Genomic DNA, 12,647 nt, shown 5'->3' with positions numbered 1-12,647 from the left:
ACAGGTAATTGGCAAGTACCACTAGGTAAATCAGAGGTCAAAACTATTATAAAGGACTATAAACATCTAAGTGCTGGTAGATTGCAAAGTGGGAGCCCAAGGGAAGGGAAGGATAGGATAGGACGTACTGGATTAAATGACACACACCATATAATAGGGAAGCATCCCTCTGGACTATGTTCACACCATAATGAACTGTAAACAGATAACATCTCCTAATAGACTGCAACAGATCTGAAGAAGAAAGAAGGCAGTTAATAAGAGGACTAACTGAAGGAAAGTGCAGTATTACATTTGGGAATCTACTTGTAAGGACATCAGGGAATATGCATAAGCTTCTGTTTAATTATTTAAGAGTAACAGCAATAATAGAGACAGTTTAGCCACTGTCTATTTTGTTAGTTTCCTTCCAAGCTGCTGCTCCACACTCCAGTCCAGTAGGTGGCGGTAATGCACCTGAAAGCTGGTTTCTCCAACCGCCATTGAAACGAAGAAGAAAACATGTCAACATAAATGGCGCGGTGGGTATGGGAGGATGATACGGTGTCAAACTTCACCCGGTAAATGGACGCTGGTATGTTTCTGAATCGGTTTGACGGGCAGTCGAAGCTGCTGGTCCGGTCCCTCCTGTGTGGAGCCTCCGGTGCCCAGAGAGCTGTGGGTGTCTTCCACAGGCAGCACCGAGCCAACCCTGAAATGTCGCTGTCTAACTTCATAGAAATCCTGTGCCAGGACCAAGTTACCTGTCCACGTACTGAGGCACAGCCACTGACGGTGTAAGTAAAGATACACGACGTAAAATCCATGTTACGGTAAGGTAGAGTTAAACTGTCACTGTAGGACCAACGGTCCAAACTCGCTCAGTAAACCATAATGAATTATAACAATACAGGTCATTTCTCACAGCAGCAGACAGTTTACTCGTCATATCACACAAATGTCAGTATTAAGGGACTGTTCTTTACTAATCAGAGGAGGGGGGTGGCAGAGGTGTGACCCTCCCCAAAGCTACAGATATTTTTCCTTCAGTCTCCGTGAGTGACTTGTGGAAATTCATGACGCTCCATTTACCATAAAGTAGTTGTCAGACTTTTAAAATTTACCATTTGATGTTTAGCCTACATATATATATATATATATATTGGTTCAGATTTTTTCCCCACTTAAATCTTTATCAACAATTTTTGTAATAACAGCATAATGAAATAATAAAATAATTGAAAAATAATAAGAGCCAACAAAACAAAAACTGCTTGAGTAGATGCATGATACACACTTTTACAACAAAAATTGGCCATTCTTTTTAATTATTACTCCAGTCCAGTGTCATCATTTTGAGTCCTTTATAGAGTCCATTTTTCTTCTGCTTCTTGTAGTCTTAGTATGTGTGTCAGTTTCACCATTAAAAAGATTTCTTCCACAATTGCTAGCCATTGGTCGTTTGATGGTGGCGTTTTTTTTTACCCCAATTCCTGGTGATAGCTTTCTTGCTTGCTACTAGCAATATTTTGATCAAATATCTATCACTCAAGTCGCACTAACATCTTCTTCAGAAAGATTATATAGATAAAGCGCTAAACAACTGTTGGGGACCTCATATCCTAGTATGTGGTCAGTCTCTTTACATATAATTTTCCAAAATACCATTATTTTCTCACATTTCCAAAAAATATGAGTGTGGTCTACATCATAAGACCCACATTCTCGCCAGCACTTCTGGCAACTATGGAGATGCTTACTTTTCTTTTCGGGCGTAACAGAGAAATGAATCAGTTTCTTCCATGAGAATTCCCTCCAAGTTCGTGAATGAGTGGTTGAGTGGTGCATCTTCCACATATTATGCCAATCTTCATCTGAAATTTTTACATTGAGTTCTTTCTCACATTTAACCTTGATATATTCAGTTGAATGTTTGTCATTTGTATTAAGTCCTTGATATAGATTTTCAGATTTTAATACAAACACAAGTAAAAGTCACCCTTTTTCATGTCATATGCCCATGCCTCTGCCTCACACCCATTTTTTCCTTATCTGTTCCAGTAAACCGTTGGTGTGCCAGTTTCCAGCATTATTCAAACAGAACCTGCTGTCCTTCATCTATCTAGTCCACTCATTTCTTCCTCGGACCGCTGTCCTCCATCTTCTCAAGTGCCTCAGCCAGGACCCTCATCCAAGCCCCTGGGTCACCGCTCTGGTTAGACAGATGGAAAGAACCCTGGGGTCCCATAATGAGGAGCCTCTGTACACGCCACGGTGCAGCCACAGACTCACTGAGCTGTCGCAGCGTTTGCTGGGTGTTGGGGAGGCTGGAGGATGGGCCAAGTGCTTCGGTGGTCACACAGTAGAATCTGAAACTCAGAGTGCATTTGGTTTATCAGAGCTGGGGACACAACGTAAAAGAAAGGTCAGCTTTGTCAGTCTGGACTCAGACGGTGAGGAAACAGGACAGCAGAGTAAACGGATCAAGATGGACGTCTGTGGTAGTGAATGTCTCAATGCTGAAGAGCAGAGTGCAAAAGAAGAGACATCAGGAGGATTAGGAAATGATGCTGCAGCAGAGACTCCTGCTGAAGAGCTGCGGCCAGCACCAGGCGGTTCATGTGATGCTCTGCCTGAACATATAAAGGTAAAGACAGGCTTTATCTGTCCTGTAGACACTGGAAGTCTTTCCATTAAATGACATAATGATTAGCAAGCTTCCAGAGTGATTAAATCAAGTGCAGTAATTGGACCATTATATTTACTTTTCACACTGGTTACAGTTGAAATAACAAAATGTGGTCTCTTTTATATTTTTGTAGGTCTCTGCTCTTCAAATAAAGGAATTACTGGAAAGTCAGACAGAGGTAAGAAGAACTGTCTTCTGTCTTCCAGCCGGCACAAACTGAGAGTGACATTTGTTATTACTATAAATATTATTGTCTGTTTGCAGTGGGACCAGAGTTCCGTGGAGGTGTTTAAAGTGCTGAACGACTGTGACCCTGGTCAAGTATGTCCTCCAAATTTTATAGCTGACTTCTGTAAATGTTAACTGTGAATTGCACTATATTTAAAGGTGTTTGCAATATTTTATTCTGTCCCATTATTGTATATGAATGAACAAAATGCTGAATAGATGCATAAAAAAAAAAAGCAGTTTGTGTATTCTCTATAAACAGAGTTATAGGATATAACTTACACAAATTTTAATTAAAAGTATACATAACAAAGGCAAAACAGAAAAAACAATAAAATAAAAATGTAGGCAGGAGCAACATTATCCTAGAAAGTGCACATCTTCACAGATGTTCAAGAGGTACTTTAAAGCAGCCCACAAATGATCACCTGCAAAATGGCTTTGTGCCATATATTTATATATTAATTTATCACATTAAAAAAAAAAAAGGCATCTGTGCTGAATCTGACTGAGAGCACAGAGTAATTCAGTGCTCATGTCTAGTCCGCTAAGTGTTAACCAGATCTCTCATGGACTCCATTATCATCACTTCACATAATGTCTGTCACATTAACATTCAGTTGGGTAAAAGGGACCCAAACCCTAACAAAGGTGTAACTTCTCTTTTTCAGAAGATAAGTATAGATAAATCTTTTAATGTACTGCTCCACAGGTTCAGTATGAATATGGACTCAGAAATAAAAGTTGAGTTGAGTCAAGTTCTCACAAAAAAAATTAACACAAGTTTACATACATAGTATGTCAGACAGTGTTGGGGTGTAGTGACTATGTGTAATTTGCGCATTTCGTTCTAGCATGACCGTAGTTCAGCTACATTCATATTTGCTGAGTGATTCAAGTACTCACATTACTTATTTGCCTTTTTTGGGCCATTAAATGAAAGGATCTCTTTTTAATTGTTATTTTCCCATTGCTTCTCTACTGTAATTGAAACCCCCTTTGAACACAATTAGTCTTAAGTAGTTTTCAAGATTGTTTTTGGAGCTTTCATTTGATAGGACAGTGGTAGTGTGAAACAGGGAAAGATCGGGGATGACATGCAGCCAAGTGCCGCAGGTCGGAATTGAAGCTGTGGCCTCTGCGGCAAGGACATAGCCTTTGTACATGGGGCACTACCTGCTCTACCAGGTGACCTACTTAGCGCCCCCAGTTAGTCTTGTGTATTAACTATTGCTATTTATTAAGAAATGTTCGGAAAAAATTTTGCATGCTATTTTAGAAGCTGAAAAATGAGGCTGAGTAATCCTGCTGCAACACCTCTAGTTTCTGACAGGCAGGTGTCTGACTGATGGACATAAACTAAAGCTGACGTTTCTTTAATAATGGGGTATTATTTTTTTTTGGTTAATGACCAGTGATCAGGTGGGCACTTTTTGCATGGACATTGTCATTATGATCTCGTTTTTTTTTTTAAACAAAGTAATTTAAACTACTTCTTCCAAGTAGCTTTAGTTAACCAAACTATATAGTATCTCCCCAGGCTTGCTTTGCTGTAGTTTAACTTCTTTCAGTGTGAGGTAATTATGATGCTTACACAGTAGCTTCCCTAACTCTGATGTCAGAGCTATTATATTGTACAGATGTCACTGAATGTAAAGCAGCTCTAATATAAGAAATAACGTGGAGAAGCCACCCTGGAGAATACCCTTTTGACCAATCAAAGAGCTTAATCTAACCACTCATGTTATACCTTTGCTTACTGATGGATGGTGAAAGGACTAATCCCACATCTCTGCCTCTCCTGTCCAGGTGGAGGTGTTTTGCAGCATGCTGAGTTTGCCTGATTTACCGGAGCAGACTCTGCCTAAACTGTGCAGCAGTATATTGGCTCCCTCTCTGGACTTCAGCTACAGCACGGCAGCAACACTCATCAAGAGCCTCCTGCTGCAGAAGGTCCATCTCTGAATATGCAAAGGATGAAAAATGCGTCTCTGTGTTTGATATTGACAGGATGTCATCTCACTGCAGATCCTGTCCCTGTCAGAACCGGCCTCAAGATGTCTAGTCTCTGCAGTGATGTCACTGTGTAGCCGCTATCCCAGACCAATGTGTCACGCTGTGATCGAACCAGTTCTTGAGGAAAAGAACATAGGTGAGGAAGGGTTTTTAACAGGTATTAACAGGGAGGTCAGAGTCAGTTAGTTGCAGAGCAGCTGGCATGGATTCAGTGTCCAGGTTCAAGAACAGATAAGCAGGACTTGATGTCATGACCTTGTTCCTCACCTCTTGGCCTGAATATCAATGGTTCCTTTACTTTGAACTTTGTTTTCAGGGAATCCACAGGCTGAGCTGCTGAACAGACTGATAGAAAACTGCCTGGATTCACATTACAGACTGCTGGTGCTTCAGTAAGATAAAACATTTAAATGATGTATTTACTGATTTAATAAGTCAAAGAAGCACTGAATAATAAAATGCACTGTTATTATTATTAGTTGTTTGTTGATACAGTCTTCACTCGTCTTCTTCCCAGAATGACGTTCAAAATAACATGGAGTGAGGCAGTCCTCTCAATAATCCACAGCTTGCTCGACTCCAAGGTGAGATGACTGTTGATTCATGGGAAAACTGCTGCAAGGCCACTTAGTCATAATATTCCTTGTTATTGAGATTCCAGTTTTGTTTTTTTGTTTTTTTTTTCAGCCTGACCTGAGTGAAGAAATGTTCACACAGTTCACAGAACAGCTCGTCAGCCAGAGTCCTCAGTTCACAAAGTCTGTGAAGTTTGCAAAGATGATGCTCACAGTCCTCACCAAATATAGCAGTCATGTAAGTTTGTAATTCAGATGCATAATGGTTGAACAGTGGATTAGGTAGTATTTGTAATCTGTCTGCATTTGTGTTAATCTGTATTTCAGGTGACCGCTGCACACAAACACTCCCTGCATGGCTGCCTGATGTCAAATGAAACCTTCCTGAAAAAGTCTCTCCAAGCTGCTTTGAAAAGGATCACACACACATGAAGTTTCGTCAGATCTAGTGCCTGTTAATAAAATGTTAAAATACGTTTTTGTCTGCTTCTTGGCAATGAATCTTTTTATTCCACCTCTTTGACACAGAATATGACAATTCCCTCTGAGTCAGGTCATACAGAAAATATTTAAAATAATACAACAATGATAAGGGCCATTCTGCTGCATGAATGCTTTTAGTTTAAATACCTAAGTACAGTCTTCTGATAATGCTTCTGTGCTGTTTTCTAAGATTTGAAATGCAGGGCTCTGACTTGTAAGGGAGTTTTTTTTTTTTAATTGAGGTATTGCTTCTTTTCCTTTTTTAACATTTACTTCTCTTCAAAACATAAATACTTCTAGCACTGAAAGTATACCTTACCAGTATTTTTGCTGGGCTAAGTTTTGACCATTTATTTTGATAAGCACATACATTGGCATAAATACTATTCAAGCAACAAACATATTTTTATAAAAAAGTATTAGAAACATAAAAATGACAGTCAATATTATACAAAGTTATTTTTTATTATTTATTTAGATGTGTGTAGTATTGATGAATGACAAAGGTCATTCAGCTGCATAATACTTTTCATTTTAACATGTTAAGTACATTTTCATATAATGTGTTAGTGCTGTTCTGTAATATGTTGAATGCATGACTCCATCTTGCAGGGAAGTATTTTCATATGAGATATTGTTTGTTTTACTTTTCTTAAAAACAATTCTGCCACTGAAAAACACATATATGTGTTTGGCTTTTAATACGCAGCTTTTTTCTGATGCAGTTTCATAAAAAATAAAAGACAGGATGTATTGAACTTTTTAAAAAAAAAATTGGAACCTTTACATTTAGTCAACAGTCTTCAACTCATTTTTACAGTTTACTTTGTTGACCACAGTGCACATACATTCTCATAAAATATGTATTTAAAAATAAAAAATATTTAGAAATATTAAATTAGTGATACGGTTAATCAACATAATACAAAGTCGCTGTTTTTATATTTTTATTTAGATAAATTTGTTTTGGGGTTGTAAAAAAAATAAAAGCGTCTGCGCTTTTTGATGACGTCAGCAAACGCCGCCTTTATTTTGCGTAACTTCCCTCTGAACTTCCTTTTCAACGTAGCGCGACGAGAGGGAAGAGCCGCTAAAATGAGGTTAGCCCTATTTTAACTAATAAATGTCAAGAAATAAACTGTTTACACTCTCACACCAAGTTGTATCACTCATATAAGACTTTAGTTTAGTTATCTTACGTGGCAGTTGTGTCATTTTGTGTAGTTATGTAGAACTAGGTGTAGTTTAGTGTCACCTCCGTGGCCGGTTCATCTGCCGGTGTAACGTTAGGACACGCTGAGTTTAAGATGTAATCCACTGTCATCCACACATTTAAAACATGTTAAAGACATCAATCAAGCATGGGATGTATGTATTAGGTGTTATAGATAATATATAATGAGATCTTTACGAATTTTATATTTCTGGTGAGAATGTGTCGTCGCTGCCGTAGATGAACCGATGTAACCGGGTTTATTGAGCTGTTCTTCTGATCAATATTTGCTTTAACATGTTTTCTGATATTTCTATTACAGTAAGGTCTCCAGGGATACGTTGTACGAAGCCGTGAAGGAGGTCCTGCAGGGTTCTCTGGCCAAGCCAAGGAAGTAAGCTCATCAGAATCTGATTAATGTTATGTAGTTTTTCCACAAGTTAAGAATTTTCTTTGATGTTCTGGTGTATGGACAGGAAACATGCAATAGATAAAACTTGTTTTTCTTTATAATGTTAAATATATACAATTTCACCATTTAAAATAAAAGGGCTAGTTGGGAATGAGCATTAATACGTTCTTGGATGTGTTAGGAGACCATGTGTAACTTTGTGTCTGTCTTTAGGTTCACAGAGTCCGTGGAGCTGCAGATCAGCTTGAAAAACTATGATCCCCAGAAGGACAAGCGTTTCTCCGGCACTGTCAGGTTCGACCTTTTACTGTTTCACCCAACCTTTTCCCTGTGTGCTTCCAGCCCTGTCTGAGTATCAAAGCAGCCTGTTACATGGTTGTAAGTAGTTGTTGAAATCTCAAAACTTGTCCACCAAAAAAAAAAGTCCAGACAGGCCAGGAGCAGACATGGAGAAGTACTTTGGGTAGTCTGACTGAGCTGACCCAGCCTTGGCTGGTGGAGGTGAAGCAGACGGACCCCTACCCTGGGTCTTAAAACATGAGGGTAGGCTTTGAGTGGTTGAGCTGGTAAGTTCACGTCCTCAAGCCGACCAATTTACATAATGTTACCAAAGAGGTCAGCTGGACACCGACCATGGTGGCGGTATGGGTAAGAACTTTTCTATTACGCAGCAAAATGAGGAACATGTCATTTGGGGTTGGCAGAGTATTTGAGTTTCAATATGTCTGTTTTAGGACAGTAAACCTTTTTTTAATCACGAACGTAATTGTGTAGAGTTTCCAGTTGATCTACAGAATGAGTTTGAACAAGACTGACAATTGACCCATATGGCATGATCTATACATTAGAAGTGCACATGCCAGTTGTCATTTAAACCACCATAATGCAGACTAAGCTCATGGGCAAATGCAGTAAATTAATTCTGATAATTGATTCACCCAAGTTTCCTCAACTATACCCTGCCTTACATCCAACTGATGCCGCTGTTTTTGACGTGAGGTCGTGAGCAGTGTCTCTAACTGCTTTGTTAATCTGCAGGCTGAAGACTCTCCCCAGGCCAAAATTCTCCGTGTGCGTCCTGGGAGACCAGCAGCATTGTGACGAGGCCAAAGCCGCTGAGCTGCCACACATGGACATCGAGGCTCTCAAGAAGCTCAACAAGAACAAGAAGCTGGTCAAGAAGCTCGGTACGAAAGTAGACATCATGACCCATGAGATGCTGTTTTGTGATGATTGTAGTCTGACAGGTTTTTTAATCATTGGTCTTGTTTCCTGCTCCCTCCTTTTAGCCAAGAAGTACGACGCCTTCCTGGCCTCTGAGTCTCTGATCAAACAGATCCCTCGTATCCTGGGTCCTGGGCTGAACAAGGCTGGCAAGTTCCCCTCCCTGCTCACCCACAATGAGAACTTGAACACCAAGGTGGACGAGGTCAAATCCACCATCAAATTCCAGATGAAGAAGGTAGGCTCAGCACCACTCAAATAATAAAAAAAAAAACCCAACAACTTAATATCTGTTAAATTTCAGTGACACGTCGAGGTCTAATTGAAGAAACTGGTTGTTGGGTGACTGAGTAATAAATTATCTCTGTGTCGTAGGTGCTCTGTCTGGCTGTGGCTGTCGGACACGTGAAGATGACAGAGGATGAGCTTGTGTACAACATCCACCTGGCTGTCAACTTCCTGGTGTCTCTGCTGAAGAAGAACTGGCAGAACGTGCGTGCCCTGTACATCAAGAGCACCATGGGCAAACCCCAGCGCCTCTACTAAAGGACAGCTTTTCTATTAATAAAATGTGGAGATGCTCCAAAGTTGACGGTTCTGGGGGTTTTTCTTTTTTTGACAGTTTGAAATGTTGGTATTCATACCTTCATATAATGTAATGATCATATTTTGAGTTAAGGATGGTGGGGGAAAAAATATTAGTCCCTGTTAACCTGCCATCTTTCCTCTAGTACAGATCCAGACCTGTAACAGAAAAATAGTTAGAAAAAAAGAAATTGCCTATTGATTACATTGAACTTAAACAAAAGAGAAACAAGTGTAGTTCTTTTGACCTAGTGTAAGAGTTATGAAAAAAAGGGTGATAACTTATCAGTAAATATGATGGTCAAAATTGTGGTACATACTGGGAGTATATAGGTGGACAATCCCACAGAATGTGATTTTGATTGCTAATATACTTTTAATATAAGCAACTAATGTAAAAATAAGTGAGAACTGTGTCCTGACATTTGAGGTGACAGCATTATCAATAATGCCACTTCTGAATCTTTACTAATTTTGACTGAACAATTTTTAACAAACACGGTATGTTGAGTGAATTCTCAGAACTAGTGATGGCTGCACAGTTTAACGTGACAAATGGGGATGTGCAGTGATGCACTGACAACAAAGACCTACATAGGTAAAAACGGAAAACTAAACCAACAAAACAGACAATTTAAGACCAAAAAAAATGAGCAACATTTTATCAACACTAGATAGCCATACTTCCTATCCTACATCATACCTGAGAAGATTGTGGCAAAAATGTATTAATTTCAACTCAAAAAACTTTTAATAGCCTTACCTTAACCGAGAATCATCTCACTGGCGGAAAACCCTCAAGGCAAACTTATCCCCAAAACCACCTAGGTCATTCAAGGTTAAGAGAGTAAAGAAGTACAAGACGATGGCTGCACATAACAGCAGTAGAGAAGCAAATAGTGCTGCACTAAGTTGAGTCTCAATATCCCCAAAACATTCAACATGAGATTGATATGTTTTTGATAGTGATCCTGTTGACCCCAGTATTCAAAACCAAACTTTATATTATCAATGCTTTTGGGGTCAATACTCTCATCCCTGGTTGAGTGACATCTAAAGGCCTGAAGCATAGACTGTATATATATATTTGTATATCTTTATTCACAGTCTCTGGTCTGACATATAAAAATAATTTGGATGCTGAATTGCCTGTAGGTGTGAATGTGATCGTGAATATAGTCTGGTGACCTGTCAGGGGTGTAAGTTTGCCCAGTGTCAGCAGGGATAAGGTCCAGCCCCCTGCGACCCTGAATAGGATCAGGCTTATCCTGTTGTATTTATCAGTTACAGATATGGGATGGGTGTATGTAACAATGTGACAACCCTGGAGATGCTTTTTGAATGAATCAAACTTGTGACTGGCCAACCTCCCAGTGTTCTGGGGTGGTCTAAAGCCGGTCTGATTTTGGACTCACAATGCTCTAATAAAATGGATGTTTTTGGGACAAGGAAGAGATAACCTGCTGATGATAATGAGATCCACCAGTCCTGACTCAACCTGTTCAAAGGGCCGTCAGTGAGGCTCATTGAAAACGGGACAGAGCTTCATTTTTGGGTCACCAGGACAGAGAGGTGTTGCAAAACAGCAGACACATCACCCACTGCATTATAGTAAATTATTTTTGAATTTCCTGCCTTACAAGATACAATAAGGAGTGTTTTTAAACAGTAAGACATGACCCATTTGTGTCAGGTTTTGCGACAGGAAAGGTTAAAAACCCTCTTACAAGCATTCACCAAACAATTTAGGATGGTTAAATATCCCCTGTGTTTATCTTAAGTGCTGTGATTTTGTGAAATGTTTAGTCAGGACCCAAATGTTACGCTCTGAGGTTAATGGGAGGTGGTGCATTTGATTTATCACCTGGGACAATACCAGTGTTTTATTTACTGAAGATAAAACACAGCAGCAGGTACAGCCCCAGGTACCCATGAGCCTCTTGGAGCCGTCGTCCTGCTCTGCTCTGACTGTGGATCTCTTAATAGGATTATCTATTCTCAGTGCGGGAGAAAGGCCAAGGGAGAAATGAACCAAACACGGACAGGAGCTTGTTTGTGTTGTCAGCAACAATGAAAACTCAAGTAATGACTGTGAGGAGGATTTGAATAATTTAATCTGGGTTTTACCTGAGGAAGACATTTGGATTATTCTTGTGAGGACAGCAGCTGATGTGATGATGACCGCTCAGGTGAGTCGAATAATCTACCAGCTGTCCTACCTGCTCCTGTTAATACTGATATACACCTCATGTGCAGTGATTCTGTGTTTGTGAACGACTTTCAGCCTGATGCAGAGACAAACAGCTACAGTCCCCCCACCATGCTGGGCAGTGAGGACAGTGATGAAGGTAACACAGCTATAAAAATGACCTTAGAAAGTCCAGGGGCCTCATTTATAAAACTGGGGAGAATCCACACTAAATGTTTTTGTACGCACAAATGAGGAAATGTACGTATGCCAAAAAATATTCTGATTTAAGCTATAAAATCGTGCATACACCTGCAAGTGCGCAATTTCCTTTTATAAATCAATTTGGAATTGTCCACATGTGGACTAGGCTTATATCCTGCGAGTGGGAACATGCTGCTGCTTTTAATGCAGTGAGTTCATCAAACAGGACACTAACTGACTTTTCTTTAAGGTCAGATAAAAAAGGGGGTGCACCCTGACATCTTTGCTAATGAGCACAATCCATATGTTTAGGTGGTAAAGATGTGCAGGGTGAGTACCACTCTGTGAGCCTGACAGCACACTCGTGTTCCCTGCAGCCATTTTACATACAAATCTATCTGAAAACAAAAATCGTACTTGGTGACACACTCACCGGCAACTTTATCAGAGACACACCTGTTCAACTGCTTTTTAAGGCAAATAGCTAATCAGCCAATCACATTGCAGCAACTCAATGCATTCAGGCATGTAGACATGATCATGACGACCTGCTGAAGTTCAAACCGAGCATCAGAATGGGAAAGAAAGGTGATTTAAGTGACTCTGAACGTGGCATGGTTGTTGGTGCCAGATGGGCTGGTCTGATTTTTTACTGGGGTTTTCACACACAACCATCTCTAGGGTTTACAGAGGATGGTCCGAAGTAGAGAAAATATCCAGTGAGCGGCAGTTCTCTGGGTGAAAATGCCTTGTTGATGCCAGAGGTCAGAGGAGAATGACCAGACTGGTTCAAGATGATAGAAAGGCAACAGTAACTCAAATAACCACTGGTTACAACCAAGGTCTGCAGA

At 40.0% G+C, this 12,647-nt stretch overlaps 3 protein-coding genes across 4 annotated transcripts in view; all 3 read left to right on the top strand.

Moving 5' to 3' along the window:
- Positions 1 to 468: 468 nt before the first annotated feature.
- fance (FA complementation group E) lies at positions 469 to 5,959 on the top strand. The gene is made up of 10 exons (XM_050065001.1): positions 469 to 776; positions 2,041 to 2,626; positions 2,802 to 2,846; positions 2,933 to 2,989; positions 4,706 to 4,849; positions 4,925 to 5,048; positions 5,229 to 5,304; positions 5,430 to 5,496; positions 5,600 to 5,725; positions 5,815 to 5,959. The coding sequence occupies exons 1-10, from the start codon at positions 565 to 567 to the stop codon at positions 5,917 to 5,919; spliced, it is 1,542 nt and encodes a 513-aa protein (XP_049920958.1). The 5' UTR covers positions 469 to 564; the 3' UTR covers positions 5,920 to 5,959.
- Positions 5,960 to 6,993: 1,034 nt separating this feature from the next.
- rpl10a (ribosomal protein L10a) lies at positions 6,994 to 9,406 on the top strand. 2 transcript variants are annotated; one of them, XM_050065475.1, is made up of 6 exons: positions 6,994 to 7,070; positions 7,506 to 7,577; positions 7,809 to 7,889; positions 8,634 to 8,782; positions 8,885 to 9,057; positions 9,195 to 9,406. In XM_050065475.1, the coding sequence occupies exons 1-6, from the start codon at positions 7,066 to 7,068 to the stop codon at positions 9,363 to 9,365; spliced, it is 651 nt and encodes a 216-aa protein (XP_049921432.1). In that variant the 5' UTR covers positions 6,994 to 7,065; the 3' UTR covers positions 9,366 to 9,406. The 2 variants fall into 2 exon arrangements, with proteins under 2 accessions (XP_049921432.1, XP_049921433.1); XM_050065476.1 differs by lacking the exons at positions 6,994 to 7,070; positions 7,506 to 7,577; positions 7,809 to 7,889 and adding an exon at positions 7,940 to 8,243.
- Positions 9,407 to 11,491: 2,085 nt separating this feature from the next.
- si:ch211-163l21.11 (inositol 1,4,5-triphosphate receptor associated 2) overlaps positions 11,492 to 12,647 on the top strand; it is a 7,613-nt gene continuing 6,457 nt past the window's right edge. Inside the window, exons 1-2 of the mRNA XM_050065016.1 lie at positions 11,492 to 11,593; positions 11,689 to 11,752. Coding sequence (XP_049920973.1) covers positions 11,579 to 11,593; positions 11,689 to 11,752 — 79 coding nt within the window. The 5' untranslated portion in view covers positions 11,492 to 11,578. The remainder of the gene's footprint in view (positions 11,594 to 11,688; positions 11,753 to 12,647) is intronic.

Source organism: Epinephelus moara, chromosome 16 (genome assembly GCF_006386435.1).
Source record: "Epinephelus moara isolate mb chromosome 16, YSFRI_EMoa_1.0, whole genome shotgun sequence".
Classification (NCBI taxonomy): Eukaryota; Metazoa; Chordata; class Actinopteri; order Perciformes; family Serranidae; genus Epinephelus; species Epinephelus moara.
Note: the sequence above shows the minus strand (reverse complement) of the source record. Positions and strands in the feature narration are given on the sequence as shown.